Source organism: Rattus norvegicus, chromosome 16 (genome assembly GCF_021556685.1).
Source record: "Rattus norvegicus strain SHRSP/BbbUtx chromosome 16, alternate assembly SHRSP_T2T, whole genome shotgun sequence".
Classification (NCBI taxonomy): Eukaryota; Metazoa; Chordata; class Mammalia; order Rodentia; family Muridae; genus Rattus; species Rattus norvegicus.
Window position 1 is genome coordinate 75,121,940 of NC_141549.1, and position 19,796 is coordinate 75,141,735.

At 43.0% G+C, this 19,796-nt stretch overlaps 2 protein-coding genes across 3 annotated transcripts in view; both read left to right on the plus strand.

Annotated features, from left to right (window-relative positions):
• Erich1 (glutamate-rich 1) overlaps positions 1-19,796 on the plus strand; it is a gene marked incomplete at its 5' end in the record, with an annotated part of 52,793,804 nt that overhangs the window by 44,251,380 nt on the left and 8,522,628 nt on the right.
• Positions 1-19,796, plus strand: part of Adam9 (ADAM metallopeptidase domain 9) — a 79,010-nt gene that overhangs the window by 49,618 nt on the left and 9,596 nt on the right. For all 3 annotated transcript variants that reach the window (XM_087587944.1, NM_001014772.2, XM_087587945.1), the window contains 6 exons: positions 2,039-2,222; positions 5,114-5,194; positions 5,592-5,697; positions 7,943-8,075; positions 10,604-10,778; positions 14,702-14,769. In XM_087587944.1, coding sequence (XP_087444070.1) covers positions 2,039-2,222; positions 5,114-5,194; positions 5,592-5,697; positions 7,943-8,075; positions 10,604-10,778; positions 14,702-14,769 — 747 coding nt within the window. The remainder of the gene's footprint in view (positions 1-2,038; positions 2,223-5,113; positions 5,195-5,591; positions 5,698-7,942; positions 8,076-10,603; positions 10,779-14,701; positions 14,770-19,796) is intronic.

A 19,796-nucleotide genomic window follows, 5' to 3' on the forward strand; every position in this document is an offset into this window, starting at 1 on the left:
AAGACCACACAATGCCATTTTCTAATGTTCTGCTTCCTCACACCCCCTTCTCCTCTCATTAGCCATCTCTGGGAGGCTATGATTTCTCTATTGACTCATGAGTTACTAAAAGTTAATTGTTTAATTTCCAAAACTGCTTTCTTGTTTAATTTTACCAAGAAAACTTGGGAATGGGAGATGCTCTGTCTTTAAAGTCCTTCCTGTGCATACCTGAGGTTTTATCTCCAGCACATATATAAACAGCAGGCACAGCAGTGTATATCAACAGTCCCAGAGCTGGGGACACAGATACAGACCCTAGGGCTCATCGGCCTTCCAGTGTGGTCAATCAGCGAGTCCAGATTTAGCAAGAAACCCTTTCTCAAGAAGAAAGGGGGGCGGGGAGGACAGAGAATTGAGAAGATCAAGTGTTGACCTTCAGCTTCCACATTTGTACATACGCAGTATATGCACCGTATGTACGTGTTCAACAGCACATATGCACACGTAACAGATAAATTCTAAGGTGGTTTAGAAAGGACATAGTCTGTGTGCCTAGCCGCTGTTGCCCTTCATGACCTGGCACTGGCTTGTCTGCGAGGCTGCTTTGCCTCACCGAGTGTCATCTGCAGTTGTTGCATGTCATAGCTGTATTTGCTGCTGGTTAAGTGTTGTAATCAAATGTCTCCATGGCATTGGGGCTGTGTAATGTCCTTGCTTCTTCACTGAGAGAGGCAAAGACTCCCTGAAGGGTTGTCAGTCTGTTTCCTCTTTAGTGCTGTATGTAAACATTGTTAACGTATTGTCAGTTACTGGGCTCTGATCACTTTAGGATTAAGTCTTCTTAATGACTGTCCTCCCCTTGTTGTTATCAGGTTTTCATCCTTCTGGAATATTCTTCCGTAGTGTTTACCACAGTGTCACTTCCTATCACTTGCTTATCACCTCCGTACAGATGAGGCTTGGTCACATATTTCTCCCTCGTGGTTAGTGTAACCCCTGGACCACGGTGACCAGTATGTGTTGGACGCATGAGTGCAAGCACAGATGGGTCAGGAGCGTGTTAGTAGGCTGAACGTGAGTTCACGTGGTGTGGGAGATGGAAGGGAGCTTGGGGCAGGTTGGTGGACTGAACTGCTCCTGTCTGGCTTTGGTTTTGTGGTCTTGCTTATGGCCTAGGCTTGCTCAGATTACTGACACATAGGCATACTCCATCCAGCCTGACACACATCCTTGTTTTTAGCCCTGTTTAGTTTCATAGCTTCCTGACTACCTTGATGAAGATGTTCAAAGTATGTCTTGCTTAACATTCCCAAGGAGCTTACTGAGGACACTGGCAGTCCTGCAAAGCTAGCTGAAGGATTGAGTGCGAATTCAAAGTTAGTCTGTGAGTTTGAATCCTGGTTCAGCCACTTTAGGGCTTTGACTCTGGACCAAGTACCTCTCCTTCACCCCCTTCCCTCCCCTGTGAGAGCTGAGGCATTGCTCAGTGTTGCAGTGAGACCGAGTATGCTGACGGTGGTGTGCTAGTTGGCGGGCTGTGATGCTTGTCATTTGTAGCATTCGTTCTTGCTGTCCTCTCATCCAGAGGTTCAGTCTTCACTTTTCCTTTCTGTGTGTGCTTGCACACGTGTGTATGCTTGCACACGTGTATATGTGGACATTCACAAACATAAGCTGCATGCTTGCTCTTTCAGCACATGGGATGTATTCCTTTAAGACTTGTTTATTTACTTGGTATTTGTTTATTTACTTGGCATTTATGTCATATTTCCTGTGCAGTCCTACTTATATAACTCCGAATTTGTTAACAACTTGATTCATTAGACTACCCTGAGCCACGGGCAGGCAGCGGGGAGGGAAACCCCTTTGCTTTGTTTGCCACCCCACCTGGTGACTGCTGATAGCCACAGCTCCCTCTCCTCTCCCTGCTGCATTTAAGGAGATATGCTTCATCTGTCCCTTGGGATTCCCTCCAGCCAAGATACAGCCTTCATGCCTACAGAGAACGTCCTGTCTGGATCCGTTTTGTATTTACATTGTTTGTCTTGCCCGGTAGGAACGCGTTGTGTGGAAAGCTTCAGTGTGAGAACGTGCAGGAGATGCCGGTGTTCGGAATCGTGCCAGCTATCATTCAGACACCCAGCCGAGGCACCAAATGTTGGGGTGTGGATTTCCAGCTTGGTTCCGATGTCCCAGACCCAGGGATGGTGAATGAAGGCACAAAATGTGATGCTGGGAAGGTAACCTAAATATTTTCTACTTACAAACAACGGTAAAAATCATTACACTAAGTTGGTGGCTGGCCTCTTCCTGGGGGAAAAGTGTATTTATGGAAGCAATTTTAGAAAATCCAAAGCCACTGGGAAGAAACTTGATAGCTATCAGTAATTGTCCCACCTGTGTTTCTTCACTGGGATTCTCTGGTGTCTTCCATTTTGGAATGCGCTGCATATGTTTCTTTGCCTATGAACGGGCTAGAATCTGTTACCCAGATACTCTTACTGGAAACTGAGGTGACTTCTGCAATTCTTGGGAGCTGGAGTTCCTGGAATTTGTGTATTTGTTGGAGCCTCTGGGTCAGTAATATCATGGTGCTTGTCTAGCCACGGTTTGGCGGGCCATGGCATCCAACCATGCTTCCACATGCATGCATGATCAGGGGCATTTTCCCTCTAGAGTGATTGCTGTGACAGAAAAAGGTGCTGGCTATCCAGTTTTAAACACACACTCTTTTGTCAAGAGTCAGCAAAAGAAATGGCAGTGTGTGTGTGTGTGTGTGTGTGTGTGTGTGTGTGTGTGTGTGTGAGAGAGAGAGAGAGAGAGAGAGAGAGAGAGAGAGAGAGAGAGAGAGTGAGTGTGTGAGTTGGGGGGGAGGGAATATTTCTGTTTGAAAATTTGCGCATACCTCTTCAAGTGTTTGAAATGCAGCAGCCGTGGTTAATGAGCTGAGTATGTGACACTTCAGATGATAATCTGAATGTGTTTGCAAGGAATATAACCTTGTAGCATGTAGTATTTCATAACTATACACTCTGGCCTTTCAAATTTTTAATGCATTAAAGCCTTAGAGACAGAAAAAGTTCAGTCCTTAGTACTGTCTCCTATTTTTGCTTCTCACAGAAATCTCTTTTGCACCAGGAATGCTACATTTGTATCAGTTTCTTGGAAATTATATTTTAGTTCTTTTTTTCGGAGCTGGGGACCGAACCCAGGGCCTTGCGCTTCCTAGGTAAGCGCTCTACCACTGAGCTAAATCCCCAGCCCCGACATCTTTTATTAATTTAAGTGCACCTTTGTTCTACTTTAATGTTTTTATGCCAAATTTTCCTTTACTTGATATTGTTGCTTCTGTAGTTCATGGGTAAATTGCGTAATAGGTTAAAACTATAAAATCAAACTCTTCCCTGGCATTTTGTTTCAAGTGCACCTCCAACAGCTAGATGTTACTTTTCTAAGTTTTTTCTTTATTGGAATTTTGTGTATATAAAAGTATTACATTTTATTAATCAAAAATATTGTGCAAAACAAAAATGGATGCCCAAGGCATACCCCCTGCCCCTGTCCGAGCCTTGCCCACCTCCATCCCTGTCTAGCCTTGCCCACCTGTTTTCCTTTCTTTAGTTTCACATCACAGGTATTCTACCCTCCCCGCCTTAAGGCATCTTCCCTTCTTGCTATGGTTCCTTTCCTTCCCAGACAAATCTAAAACTTTGATGGTCTGATGTACATAGCAGTACAGATGGCATTTGTCTTAGGGTCAGTGTCACATGCAAAGAGTGTTTTCCAGTTCCATCCATTCTTCCACTTATTTCCTTTCTCTTTACAGCTAAACAGAACCCCATTCTTGTTGGCCTGTGGTGTTTAGTAGAGTCGCTGTTGCCCTTTACAGAGTAACTATTTAAACTCTCTCTATATATATCCGTCTAAGTGGCTCATGACTTTTTTCAGCCAGTCTTTGGAGTTAGTGATCCCTCACTGTACTCTTTATCCTGCCTCCCCATCCCACATCCTATTAGTCCTTCCTGATCCCTTGTTCCCTCTTCCCACATCGGATCACGCCATTCTAGTTCCCTTCCCTTGAGACACAACCCACCCTACCATATCTTCTCACCGATTTCCTGGTATTTATGGGTATTCTACATTAAATACACCTGTCTAAAGAGTCAAAGCCAGAATCCACATGAGAGATGACATGATCTTTGTCTGGGTCTTGGTTACCTACCCCAGGGTGATTGCTTCTGCCCCCATCTGTTTACCTGCAAACTTCATAACTTCATTTTTCTTAACAACTGAATAAGGTTCCACTATGTAAACGTGTGTTACTTTCATTATTCAGTTATCAGTTTGTAGACTTCTAGGCTGTTTCCATTTCCTGACTGTCGTGGAGAGAGGAGCAGTGACAGATGGGCAGGTCTCTCTGGAGACATGGTCTGTCTGTAGAGCCTGTTCTGGCCTCAGACTTATGACGTCCTGCCTCAGTTTCCCAAATGCTAGGACTATGGATGTGCACTGTCATAACCAGCATGCGGTTTCTTTTGATTTGAAAAAAAAAGATTCTCTGAATATTTTCCTAAGGTCTTTATTTATATACTCATATCAAAGGGTTATAATTTAATCTTTCTTTTTTGCCTTCATATAATCTTTGTCTTTTTAATCATGAATTATACTTTATTTAGTTAGTGTCACTCATTCCCTTCATTAAAAGAATATAAGGTTGGAATTAACCATGCCTTGAAAATTTGAAAAATTCCCCAACAATAGGTCCCAGGGGCAGGATGACCCAGTGGGTAAAGATGTCTACTCCCAGTGCCCATGCCCGGGATTCCATCCCTAGGACAGAACCAGCGCTCAAAAGTCTGCTTTGACTTATACACACACATTGTGGCATGTATGTACACACACTCACATGTGTGCATGTGCCTGCGTGTATGTTGGCATGTATGTAGACACATGTACACATGCATACACATATATCTACCCACATACTCCACACACCAAATCAGAATGTGATAAAGTAAAAACAATAATCCCTCAGTGAAACGGTCATGACATTGATCTTGGTCCTGTTTGCTGATCTTTTTAATGTTCCAGTTTTTCTGTATGTCACTTAATTCTTTGCTTATTTTTCCAGATTTGTAGGAATTTTCAGTGTGTAAATGCTTCTGTCCTGAATTATGACTGTGACATTCAGGGAAAATGTCACGGCCATGGGGTAAGCAGCCTTCCCTTTAGTTTGTTCTTAGTGGTAGTGTGGAGCCGATAGTCCAGGGGAGGTTGGTGAGAGTTCCTAAGTTTCTGGGTAGATGTTGGGAGAATTGGTTCCTGTTGGCAGACATTTCATTTACACTCCCCTCCCCAGACTTAATTGATGGATATAGTGGTGCATGTCCACAGAGTGAGTTACAGTACAGTCTAGCCAGGGAAGAGAGACAGAGACAGACAGACAGACAGACAGACCCAGAGACACAACCCCTTCCTCCCCCCCCCCCCCCCACACACACACATACTCTCGGGAGACTCGTGGTTTTGTGTGAACTTTTTAGCTTCCATTCTGGAGTTGGTTCAGAGCATACTCACAGCTAACAAGTGGTAATTTGCTTGTTTTAAAGGTATGTAACAGCAATAAGAATTGTCACTGTGAAGATGGCTGGGCTCCCCCACACTGTGACACCAAAGGATATGGAGGGAGTGTGGACAGTGGGCCGACGTACAATGGCAAGTACACTGGAGGGCGTTTGTGGGCCTTGGCGCTGCCCTGGTTGTAAGCTGGCATCCTTATTACTTTATTCCCTTGCCACGGAGCGGTGCACTGAAGCTGCTCGCTGTGCCTCCTGCATGGCTTGCAGACATTTCTGGGGTTTTGTTTTGCTCTGTTTCTTTCAGGTTTCTGCCTGTCCTTACCAATGAGCCTGGTCTATAGCTTGGAAGCACCCTGTTTCCTGCCGTGTGTGTGCAGATAACACTGTCGGTCTCTGGTCTCTTCTTGAGCTCTTGCTATATGTCCTGCGCTCAGCTGAGTGTCTACCCACAGCTATTAGGATGATGCCCAAGGCCTCTGCGTGACTTAACGTGTCCCGCAGGAATTCCCACAACTCAGTTTCCAGGGCAGCTCACTGTGCCTCAAGCAAGAAGTAATCCTTCATCATCTCTGAGTCACACTGCAGTCTCCTCTGTTTTTCTTGTACATGTGTTCTTCCTTACCTGCCCTCTCTCAGTGAGTCTGCTCCTTCTCTCTGTTCTCCTAGGACTGCTACACAGCCCCGGCACTGGGGTTGCTTTTTAAAAACACCTCGTTTTCATTCCCCGCTACAGTCCAGGTTCCTGGTGAGAAGATGGACTGTCTCCTCCCCGGCGAGCCCTGGGTGGAGTAACTGGCTCACGGGTTTAGTATTGTCAGAGTCTGCCGCATCTTTCCACGGCGACTGTAGCAGTCTCACGCTGTCTGTCTGCGACACATGCTGTGGTTCTTTGTTACTCACGATCAGTGTGGACAGTCACTGTGGTTCGTTTCTCCAGGGAAGTAGGTGACCATGTTCTGACTCATTGTCAGGTAGCATGCCACTGTAAACATCACATTCTCAGCAAAAGGACGTTGTATCAGCTCATACACCTGCATGAGAGGTCATGTGATCACAGGGAAGTAAAGTAATATAATATAGTACTGTGTTATAGAGTATTATAATAAAATATAATGTATTGTATACAATACATACACTATAATCCAATATAATGTATTATAGTAATCTAATACTTTAATATAATACTGGCTATGGTCAATCTATCACTTGTGATGACATATGATTTTTCCACACACAGTTTATCTAGTGGGTTTTCATGACAGGATGTTGAGTTTTCCTTAGGCTTTCTCTGCACCTTGAGATGATTCCATGGTTTTCTGTTCATGTGCTGATATTTTATTGATATCTGAGCCATCCTTATATACTGAGCCATCCTTATATCCTGGAATGAAACCATCTTAATTAATCATGGTGCACAATTTTTAAAGCATGTTTTTAGATTTAATTTTATTGAGGATTTTGTGTCTGTTTTTATGAAGGATATTCATCTATAATCCTCCCCCACCTCACTTGTTTTCTTTTTTTGCTGCATCTTTATTGAATTCTGAATAAGGGTAACACTAGCTTTGCCGAGTGATGCTTGAGGCTTTCTTTCCCATTGTAGTGGGTGGAGCAGTGTGACGGCCACCACTGTCCCAGCGTGATGGCCATCACTGTCCCACTGCCTTTAGACGTCTGGTAGTTCTCAGCTGTGCGATGGGGCTAAATCTCTGATATACAGTGAGGTCAGAACAATGGAAAAGAAGCAAACCAGATATTCAGTATAAACATGGAAAACCGTTCAACTGATAGAATGACAGTTAATTTGAAATCACATCTGATACCATTTTTATTACCCTCCATGTCAGGAGGAGAGCCAGAGTTCCGGCCTAGCAGGTTAGGCTGTGGGGAATTTTTATGTGGTTGTTTGGGAGTGTACCAAACTTTAACCATCACTGTGGAGGACAGCTTTATAACATGTACTAAAGGATGAATGTGTTTCCTTGACGTAGAACAAATCTCTTGGGGAAACCATTCTGTAGTCACAGTGGCTGGTTACACATTGTAGCATTTCTTCAGTCCTGAGATGTTGAACAAGTAGCAGCACATAGGAGAACCCTCGCTGTTTATTTATAAGCTGTATTGAGAGAGAGGAAGGACAGGATCAGGAGGACAAATTCATGTGCCAGTAGCGTCTGTTGGTAGGATGTGGCCTCTTAATGTGACAAAGGATGACCAAGAGATGTATTTTGTCCTTTCTATATTCGCATGCAGAAACCCCAGCAGATTAAATAAGAAAGATGCTGATGCGAACCATGTACGATCACCTGGTGTGCTCTGTGTGGAGAGAGAGGGTTTGATGCTAACGTAACTGTCCATCACTGTCAATTCTGTCTTTCTAGCAAAGAGCACGGCCCTGAGGGATGGACTTCTGGTCTTCTTCTTCCTAATCATCCCCCTGGTTGCGGCTGCCTTTTTCCTCTTCATCAAGAGAGATGAACTGAGGAAAACCTTCAGGAAGAAGAGATCACAAATGTATGAGTGCTTAGCCCTTTCTTTTTTAATGGGTCTTAGATAATTAAATTAATTGTTAATGATCTAGCATAGAAGGTGGCAATCTTAAAAAAAGGGTTCTGTGAATCTTAGTGTTCTTTTACTATGATAAACATGTAGTGGGGAGCCAGCCATGATGGCATAGGCTTGTGTAAAGCACTTGGAAGGCTGAGGCAGGAGGATTTTAAGTTCAGGGCTTGTCTGGACTACCTATTGGACTACCTACTGAGGCCTTATCTCTCTCTCTCTCTCTCTCACACACACACACACACACACACACACACACACACACACGCACACACACACGCGCGCACACACACACGCACACACACACATGCACACACACATGCACACACACACACACACACACACACACACACACACACACACGTGTAAAGAAGGACTGGTGGCTTAGCTCTTAGACCAGGCAGGGGAAGGGCTGTGAGGAGTCTGTGCTGTAAGCAGTGACCCTTAGGGCTCATTTTGCCTTACACTGGTTTCTGATAGATGCAAGTGGGATTGAGGGCTTGGCATTTGACTTAGGTTTTCTAACTAGAATTTAAAACATGGGATATAGGGAAGACATGTGTTGGGAATTTCCATGTCTTCCTTCCCTATCCATTCCTGCATAGGAAGTTTGAACTCTCAGTTTTGAAACCAGATTTTAAGAAATAACTTTTGATGGGATAAGGTTTATATAATTCAGATACCTGATACTTTTCAGTCAGTATGTTGAGTTTTCAGAGAAATCCATGTCAAAACTCAATTTTAGCATACTGAATCAGGGTTTATTATAGAGGACATTATAACTCGACCAAAGTTCAAGTTCTTTGTTGTAGTTTGGTAAAAAATATAGACTGAAATTGACATAATGCTGAATCTGGGTTTATTTCATATAAAATGAGAATAATATTACCTACTATGTGGTTTTTAGCTACATAGAAACTAAAGTTTTCAGTTATTTAGTACTTAAATTTAATTTAGTAATTAATTTAGTAAATGAAGAAATGTCAGCAAAGCCCAGTCAAGCATGGGTTCTCTTATAGCTGTAATAATAATGATTCTAGATGTCCATGCAGACTTTAGGACCCTGCTTGTCCCTCACTGTGTTACACTTTCAAGTGTGCTGATGTAAGCCTCAGAGTCAGAAGTATTCTACACTCCTCTTCCTCTCCCTTCTCCTCTTCCTCCTCTTCCTCCTCTTCTCCCTTCCCCTTCTCTTCCTCTTCCTCCTCTTCTCCCTTCTCTTCCTCTTCCTCTCCCCCCTCTTCTCCCTTCTCTTCCTCTCCCTCTCCCCCTCTTCTCCCTTCTCTTCCTCTCCCTCTCCCCCTCTTCTCCCTTCTCTTCCTCTCCCCCCTCTTCTCCCTTCTCTTCCTCTTCCTCTCCCCCCTCTTCTCCCTTCTCTTCCTCTCCCTCTCCCCCCTCTTCTCCCTTCTCTGCCTCTCCCCCCTCTTCTCCCTTCTCTCCCTCTCCCCCCTCTTCTCCCTTCTCTGCCTCCCCCCTCTTCTCCCTTCTCTGCCTCTCCCCCCTCTTCTCCCTTCTCTGCCTCTCCCCCCTCTTCTCCCTTCTCTGCCTCTCCCCCCTCTTCTCCCTTCTCTGCCTCTCCCCCCTCTTCTCCCTTCTCTCCCTCTCCCCCCTCTTCTCCCTTCTCTCCCTCTCCCCCCTCTTCTCCCTTCTCTCCCTCTCCCCCCTCTTCTCCCTCCTCTGCCTCTCCCCCCTCTTCTCCCTTCTCTGCCTCTCCCCCCTCTTCTCCCTTCTCTTCCTCTTCCTCTTCTTCTCCCTTCTCTTCCTCTCCCTCTCCCCCCTCTTCTCCCTTCTCTGCCTCTCCCCCCTCTTCTCCCTTCTCTCCCTCTCCCCCCTCTTCTCCCTTCTCTCCCTCTCCCCCCTCTTCTCCCTTCTCTGCCTCTCCCCCCTCTTCTCCCTTCTCTGTCTCTCCCCTCTTCTCCTCCTCTTCCCTCCTCTTCTTCCTCCTCCTCCTTCCCTACTTTCTCTTCCTCGATGGCCATCAGAGTTCTAATTGGCCAGTCCCTGCAGACTTCTGAGTCTGCGTCTGTGGCTTTCTTCATACAGTGAGAGCAGTCTGCCTCTCCTCCCTGCCTGGCAGACTCGCTGGTTCCTCAGTGGGTAAACTGCTCAGCTGGTGTCACTCTAGCCACTGCACATCTTGAGTTTTAGAGTGCCCGAACGTTCATGTATTCTGAGAACTTGCTTTTAATTTTCTGTGATTTTTAAGAAAATCTGAGTTAGAGATTACTGACCTAGTTATTTGAATTTCATAGTTTCTTAGAATTTTCAGGTTATTGAATACTGATATGGGATTAGGAATCCTCTATTCCCACAAGGGCAAGATTTGTGTGAACACTATTAAAATTACAGAGACCTCGGCTACCTCTCTGGTTGTCACCATCATCGACTTTTTTATTTTGCATTAAGGAAAATTGAAAGAGTATATAATGTATCCTGTACAAATGTTTTATCGTGAATTAACTAAAAGTGACCATGTCTTTCAGGTCAGATGGCAGAAATCAAGCAAATGCCTCTAGACCGCCAGGGGACCCCAGTGTCTCCAGACCACCAGGGGGTCCAAGTGTCTCCAGACCACCAGGGGGCCCAAATGTCTCCAGACCACCAGGGGGCCCAAATGTCTCCAGACCACCAGGGGGCCCGAGTGTCTCCAGACCACCAGTGAGTCCTCATCATGTTTCTCCAGTCACCCCATCTAGAGATGCCATACGTTTCATAAAAAATTGTCTGCTATTGTGTTCAAGTGTTGTACATTTAAAGACACAAACGGGAGCTAGGAGGGTGTCTCGTGGTGACACCCATCCCTATTGTGCTTACAATTGTAGGTTTGACCTTCAGTTCCAAATACAAAAAAGAAAGATTCAAAAATGGTTGCATAGTTTAAACCTAGATAACTATATGTTGGGGAATATTGAAGGTGGTCCTCAGATTGAAGGGACCAGCCGAGGCCTGGTCAGCGGATGTGAGAAAAGGTATGGAGGCACTCGGGACATTTTGCCTAAAGCTGGGGAGTGAGCACCAGGTTCTGCTCTTTTTCTTCCTGCCAGTCCTGTGTGGTTTCAGTAGCTGGTGTCCCTAGGCCGTGCTAGCAAAGATTGGGTGCTGAGCTCATGGGTGAGCCTCATCGTTTCAGCACACTTCTGCCTGTGTATGATAGGGTGGTAGGAAAACGTGTGGGCTCACTGATAAGCAATATGTAATACAAATCTTACCTTCTTTTGGACTTTTAAGACCATTCCGGTATTTACACACAAATCTGCTGTACTTTTCACTACTTTGTCCCTTATCCCAGAGGTTGCCATGCTTGTACGTCATTGGCTTGCACTGTTGGTAATTTACATAGAACATCTCAATAGCAAGCGCTTCCAGCTGGGCAGGGGCCTGTGGGCTTCACGTTAAGTCAGGATGCTCTCTTCGTGCGTGCATCTATAGACATTCAATTGTATCTTGGCCAACCAAATAGGCAAGAAAAAAAGAAGCTCAAAAGGAAAGAATTTTCATGTTTCTTCCACAAAGAAATGATACTTGGCAATGTTGGGGCCTGGAGAGATGACTTCTCTTTTAGAAGACCCAGGTCCTTACATGGTGGCTTACAAACATCTATAACCTCAGTTCCAGGGGATGTGTTAACCACATGTGAATACACAGATGCATACAGGCAAAACGGTCATGCATATAAAGTAAAATAAATAAAAAAATTTGAAAAGAAATGATAGCTGTTTAAGAAGATATTTGTGGAGGCTGGAGATGGCACTGAGCCATCTCACTCACTCTTTGAAACAGGGTTTTCATCAAGTTTCCCAGACTGGTCTTGAACTTATGGTCCTCCTACTCCAGCCCCTTGAGTATCTGAGATTACACACCTATGCCAGCGGGCCTCCTTTGTAGCTATCTGAAGGGTACAGTAGGCCATTTTAATATATTCACTGCACTGGGACACTTTGCTTTATAACTCATGTACTGAAAAGGTTGTTGTATCTGCAGTGTGTTTTCTTAACACTTTTGCTAAAAAAAAAAAAAAAAAAAAATCAATAGCCCCAGGGCCTGGATGGACAGTGCAGATGTTAAGAGCACCAACTGCTTGTTCAGAAGTCCTGGGCTCAGTTCCCAGCACCCTCTTGGCAGAACCATCCTCAATCTCCATTCCAGGACATCCAATACACTCTGGCTCCGTGGGCACCTGCATACACAGGGTGTGCTTACATACATGCAGGCAAAACATGCATAGAGGGAAAGATTTAAAATGTAAAGCCCAACCAAAACCCATTGACCCAGCCTGAGCAATGATTCAGTAAGTCTAGTGTGTGCCTCGAAAGGTTTTGGGCCCTGAGTCTGAATGCCAACATGTAACACTGGGCATGAAAGCACAGGCCTGTAACCTCTGTGCCCCCAAGGTGAGACTGGATGGGGGCGGAAGCAGTCATTTGCACCAGCCAGCCTGGTGCACCCAATGGGAACAACAGACGCTTGGTTTCCAGACAGGGAAAGGCAAGGCCCCGTACCCAAAGATGCCTCTGACTCTCACATATGTACTATGGCATACATACACATACATATACACATCACATACACCACACACACAGTTGACCTCAGGTGTGTGGGGTTACTTAACCCATGTCACTGGAGTTTTGACAGGGATTGTACTGACTGTAGGTTGCCTTGGTTCTATGAACATTTCACTGTGTGAGTTCTTGGTGATCCCAATCTCCTTGCTTGTGAATCACCCATTTAACCCACCAATCTGTTTCTCCCCACCAATTGCTCATGACAGGTTGTATGTTTCTACAACCATATTACTTTCTCCGGGTTTTTCAGCTTGTTGCCCTGTTACTATTCATAGCAGCAGCTTAAGATCACTTATATTCCTGCAGTTCCGAATTTGTCCTGTATTTGAGCGTTAGTTGCTTCTCCTTTTGCTATGATAAAATACCCTGACAATGCGAAGGGATAGTTTCTTTTGGCTCACAGATCCAGGGTACAGACTGATGTGTTAGGAAAGCAAAGGCAGTTGGATCTCGAGAGAGCTGGTTCCACCCAGTCAGAAGAGAGCAATGTGAGCACTCCTCTTAAGTAGCCCGCAACTCAAGCCCAAGGACTGTACCACCCTCCATCACACTGGGTCTTCCAGCTCCAGTAATCATGATAACCCTCAGCAGGCAAGCTGGAGGCTCGTCTCTCAGGGAACTCCAGGTCCTGTCAAGCTGAAAGCCAGTATTAACCGTCACATCTGGATAATAGTATTTTGATCTTGTTTATCTTTTCAGAACCTCAGTTCTTATTTTGACAGATGTTTCTTTTTTTTTCTTTTTTTCTTTTTCTTTCTTTCTTTCTTTTTTTTTTTTTTTTTTGGAGCTGGGGACCGAACCTAGGGCCTTGCGCTTGCTAGGCAAGCGCTCTACCACTGAGCTAAATCCCTAACCCCTTGACAGATGTTTCTATTTCATTTATTTCCCTCTATCTTTATTCTTCCTTTCCTTCTGTTAGCTTTATTATATAATTTCCCTCTTACAAACTTTTATGGTTAGTTTATCCTTATTTTCCCAGGTTTTAAACTGTTACATTAGGTTGTTATTTGATAGTCTTTCTCCTTTGGAAATGGCATATCCTCCTCCTGATAAAGGCATTTATTGCTATACGTTTTCTATGAACTATCTTCAGATTCCCCTCAGATGGATCTTTCAAGTGTTGTTACCTTTTTGTTTATGTTTTTGTCTCAAGAGGTACTTCTGTATTTCTTTTCATTTCTTGACCCAATGATTGTTCAGAAACATACTGTTTAATTTGTGTGTATTTTGGAGTTTTCTTAAATCCCTCTCATATTTATTCTTGTCATACCATTGTGGTTGGGATACCTGATATGATGTCTGCACTCACATTTTCTGACACTTGCTTCATGGCTGCACAAATGCTGCCTCTGGAGAGTGCCCAGGACGCTGTAGAGCAACGAGCATTTGCCTCTGGAGCATGGACGCTGCCTGTTAGGTCTCTAGTTCATGTCTCGTGTCTCCTTACTGATTTTTCTGCCTGCACAATTTACAGATGTGAAAATAAGACACTGAACTTGTTTTGCGACTCCCTACTGCAGATTGATTAATATTTGCTGTATTTTGGTTCCCTCATCAAGGAAGAGTATCATGAATTCTAATATTAAGGGTAATAGGTTACCAGGTTTCATGATACTCATTAGTTACTTCATAGGCTTCCTAATAAAATGTCAGCGTATTTTATTTAAAATGCATTGCTGTTATTTAGTTAATTTAATTCAATATTATTATACCTTAGGATTATTGAATTTAAAAATATAGCCTTAAAATAAAGAAGTATAACATTTAGTAGTAAAGATGAGTTAAACAGGAAAATATTTTTTTCATTTGTTGTCCAGGAGATCAAGCTTGGAGCTTTATACGTGCTAGAAAAGCACTCTGCCTCTGAGTCGCACTCTTGGCCTTTTTAACCAAAATAGGTTAGAACATCAGCACTGTCAGTAGCCTCATAAATATACTAATTATACAGAAAATAGATTTGTACCTAATACAGATTTGTAAACATACTGTAGCAATAACTGTGTTTTCTTTTCTTTTCAGCCCGTGCATGGAAACAGATTCCCAGTACCAACCTATGCCATCAAGCAGCCACCACAGTTTCCATCAAGGTTGGCAGGAAGTGGGTTTAGATGACTGGACCGTGTTAGAAGTCAAGAGTCAATGCCTTACAATTCCCACTTAGTGTTGACTTAGGGCAAGGTATTTAGGTAATTTAACTGGGAACAAGTTTGGATAGAACAGAATTTGTAAGGAAAGCTTTTAAAGAATTTTTTTTTTTTTTTTTTATTAACTTGAGTATTTCTTATATACATTTCGAGTGTTATTCCCTTTCCCGGTTTCCGGGCAAACATCCCCCTCCCCCCTCCCCTTCCTTATGGGTGTTCCCCTCCCAACCCTCCCCCCATTGCCGCCCTCCCCCCATAGACTAGTTCACTGGGGGTTCAGTCTTAGCAGGACCCAGGGCTTCCCCTTCCACTGGTGCTCTTACTAGGATATTCATTGCTACCTATGGGGTCAGAGTCCAGGGTCAGTCCATGTATAGTCTTTAGGTAGTGGCTTAGTCCCTGGAAGCTCTGGTTGCTTGGCATTGTTGTACTTTTGGGGTCTCGAGCCCCTTCAAGCTCTTCCAGTTCTTTCTCTGATTCCTTCAATAGGGGACCTACTCTCAGTTCAGTGGTTTGCTGCTGGCATTCGCCTCTATATTTGCTGTATTCTGGCTGTGTCTCTCAGGAGCGATCTACATCCGGCTCCTGTCGGTCTGCACTTCTTTGCTTCATCCATCTTGTCTAATTGGGAGGCTGTATATGTATGGGCCACATGTGGGGCAGGCTCTGAATGGGTGTTCCTTCAGTCTCTGTTTTAATCTTTGCCTCTCCCTTCCCTGCCAAGGGTATTCTTTTTCCTCATTTAAAGAAGGAGTGAAGCATTCACATTTTGATCATCCGTCTTGAGTTTCGTTTGTTCTAGGGATCTAGGGTAATTCAAGCATTTGGGCTAATAGCCACTTATCAATGAGTGCATACCATGTATGTCTTTCTGTGATTGGGTTAGCTCACTCAGGATGATATTTTCCAGTTCCAACCATTTGCCTACGAATTTCATAAACTCGTTGTTTTTGATAGCTGAGTAATATTCCATTGTGTAGATGTACCACATTTTCTGTATCCATTCCTCTGTTGAAGGGCATCTGGGTTCTTTCCATTTTCTGGCTATTATAAATAAGGCTGCGATGAACATAGTGGAGCACGTGTCTCTTTTATATGTTGAGGCATCTTTTGGGTATATGCCCAAGAGAGGTATAGCTGGATCCTCAGGCAGTTCAATGTCCAATTTTCTGAGGAACCTCCAGACTGATTTCCAGAATGGTTTTACCAGTCTGCAATCCCACCAACAATGGAGGAGTGTTCCTCTTTCTCCACATCCTCGCCAGCATCTGCTGTCACCTGAGTTTTTGATCTTAGCCAGTCGCACTGGTGTGAGGTGAAATCTCAGGGTTGTTTTGATTTGCATTTCCCTTATGACTAAAGATGTTGAACATTTCTTTAGGTGTTTCTCAGCCATTCGGCATTCCTCAGCTGTGAATTCTTTGTTTAGCTCTGAACCCCATTTTTTAATAGGGTTATTTGTTTCCCTGCGGTCTAACTTCTTGAGTTCTTTGTATATTTTGGATATAAGGCCTCTATCTGTTGTAGGATTGGTAAAGATCTTTTCCCAATCTGTTGGTTGCCGTTTTGTCCTAAGCACAGTGTCCTTTGCCTTACAGAAGCTTTGCAGTTTTATGAGATCCCATTTGTCGATTCTTGATCTTAGAGCATAAGCCATTGGTGTTTTGTTCAGGAAATTTTTTCCAGTGCCCATGTGTTCCAGATGCTTCCCTAGTTTTTCTTCTATTAGTTTGAGTGTGTCTGGTTTGATGTGGAGGTCCTTGATCCACTTGGACTTAAGCTTTGTACAGGGTGATAAGCATGGATCGATCTGCATTCTTCTACATGTTGCCCTCCAGTTGAACCAGCACCATTTGCTGAAAATGCTATCTTTTTTCCATTGGATGGTTTTGGCTCCTTTGTCAAAAATCAAGTGACCATAGGTGTGTGGGTTCATTTCTGGGTCTTCAATTCTATTCCATTGGTCTATCTGTCTGTCTCTGTACCAATACCATGCAGTTTTTATCACTATTGCTCTGTAATACTGCTTGAGTTCAGGGATAGTGATTCCCCCTGAAGTTCTTTTATTGTTGAGGATAGCTTTAGCTATCCTGGGTTTTTTGTTATTCCAGATGAATTTGCAAATTGTTCTGTCTAACTCTTTGAAGAATTGGATTGGTATTTTGATGGGGATTGCATTGAATCTGTAGATTGCTTTTGGTAAAATGGCCATTTTTACTATATTAATCCTGCCAATCCATGAGCATGGGAGATCTTTCCATCTTCTGAGGTCTTCTTCAATTTCTTTCCTCAGTGTCTTGAAGTTCTTATTGTACAGATCTTTTACTTGCTTGGTTAAAGTCACACCGAGGTACTTTATATTATTTGGGTCTATTATGAAGGGTGTCGTTTCCCTAATTTCTTTCTCGGCTTGTTTCTCTTTTGTATAGAGGAAGGCAACTGATTTATTTGAGTTAATTTTATACCCAGCCACTTTGCTGAAGTTGTTTATCAGCTTTAGTAGTTCTCTGGTGGAACTTTTGGGATCACTTAAATATACTATCATATCATCTGCAAATAGTGATATTTTGACCTCTTCTTTTCCGATCTGTATCCCTTTGATCTCCTTTTGTTGTCTGATTGCTCTGGCTAGAACTTCAAGAACTATATTGAATAAGTAGGGAGAGAGTGGGCAGCCTTGTCTAGTACCTGATTTTAGTGGGATTGCTTCAAGTTTCTCTCCATTTAGTTTAATGTTAGCAACTGGTTTGCTGTATATGGCTTTTACTATGTTTAGGTATGGGCCTTGAATTCCTATTCTTTCCAGGACTTTTATCATGAAGGGGTGTTGAATTTTGTCAAATGCTTTCTCAGCATCTAATGAAATGATCATGTGGTTCTGTTCTTTCAGTTTGTTTATATGATGGATCACGTTGATGGTTTTCCGTATATTAAACCATCCCTGCATGCCTGGGATGAAGCCTACTTGATCATGGTGGATGATTGTTTTGATGTGCTCTTGAATTCGGTTTGCCAGAATTTTATTGAGTATTTTTGCGTCAATATTCATAAGGGAAATTGGTCTGAAGTTCTCTTTCTTTGTTGTGTCTTTGTATGGTTTAGGTATAAGAGTAATTGTGGCTTCGTAGAAGGAATTCGGTAGGGCTCCATCTGTTTCAATTTTGTGGAATAGTTTGGATAATATTGGTATGAAGTCTTCTATGAAGGTTTGATAGAATTCTGCACTAAACCCGTCTGGACCTGGGCTCTTTTTGGTTGGGAGACCTTTAATGACTGCTTCTATTTCCTTAGGAGTTATGGGGTTGTTTAACTGGTTTATCTGTTCCTGATTTAACCTCGATACCTGGTATCTGTCTAGGAAATTGTCCATTTCCTGAAGATTTTCAAATTTTGTTGAATATAGGTTTTTATAGTAAGATCTGATGATTTTTTGAATTTCCTCCGAATCTGTAGTTATGTCTCCCTTTTCATTTCTGATTTTGTTAATTTGGACACACTCTCTGTGTCCTCTCGTTAGTCTGGCTAAGGGTTTATCTATCTTGTTGATTTTCTCAAAGAACCAACTTTTGGTTCTGTTGATTCTTTCTATGGTCCTTTTTGTTTCTACTTGGTTGATTTCAGCTCTGAGTTTGATTATTTCCTGCCTTCTACTCCTCCTGGGTGTATTTGCTTCTTTTTGTTCTAGAGCTTTTAGGTGTGCTGTCAAGCTGCTGACATATGCTCTTTCCTGTTTCTTTCTGCAGGCACTCAGCGCTATGAGTTTTCCTCTTAGCACAGCTTTCATTGTGTCCCATAAGTTTGAGTATGTTGTATCTTCATTTTCATTAAATTCTAAAAAGTTTTTAATTTCTTTCTTTATTTCTTCCTTGACCAGGTTATCATTGAGTAGAGCATTGTTCAATTTCCACGTATATGTGGGCATTCTTCCCTTATTGTTATTGAAGACCAGTTTTAGGCCGTGGTGGTCCGATAGCACGCATGGGATTATTTCTATCTTTCTGTACCTGTTGAGGCCCGTTTTTTGACCAATTATATGGTCAATTTTGGAGAAAGTACCATGAGGAGCTGAGAAGAAGGTATATCCTTTTGCTTTAGGATAGAATGTTCTATAAATATCCGTTAAGTCCGTTTGGCTCATGACTTCTCTTAGTCTGTCGACATCACTGTTTAATTTCTGTTTCCATGATCTGTCCATTGATGAGAGTGGGGTGTTGAAATCTCCCACTATTATTGTGTGAGGTGCAATGTGTGTTTTGAGCTTTAGTAAGGTTTCTTTTACGTATGTAGGTGCCCTTGTATTTGGGGCATAGATATTTAGGATTGAGAGTTCATCTTGGTGGATTTTTCCTTTGATGAATATGAAGTGTCCTTCCTTATCTTTTTTGATGACTTTTAGTTGGAAATTGATTTTATTTGATATTAGAATGGCTACTCCAGCTTGCTTCTTCTGACCATTTGCTTGGAAAGTTGTTTTCCAGCCTTTCACTCTGAGGTAGTGTCTGTCTTTGTCTGTGAGGTGTGTTTCCTGTAGGCAGCAGAATGCAGGGTCCTCGTTGCGTATCCAGTTTGTTAATCTATGTCTTTTTATTGGGGAGTTGAGGCCATTGATATTGAGAGATATTAAGGAATAGTGATTATTGCTTCCCGTTATATTCATATTTGGATGTGAGGTTATGTTTGTGTGCTTTCATTCTCTTTGTTTTGTTGCCAAGACGATTAGTTTCTTGCTTCTTCTAGGGTATAGCTTGCCTCCTTATGTTGGGCTTTACCCTTTATTATCCTTTGTAGTGCTGGATTTGTAGAAAGATATTGTGTAAATTTGGTTTTGTCATGGAATATCTTGGTTTCTCCATCAATGTTAATTGAGAGTTTTGCTGGATACAGTAACCTGGGCTGGCATTTATGTTCTCTTAGGGTCTGTATAACATCAGTCCAGGATCTTCTGGCCTTCATAGTTTCTGGCGAGAAGT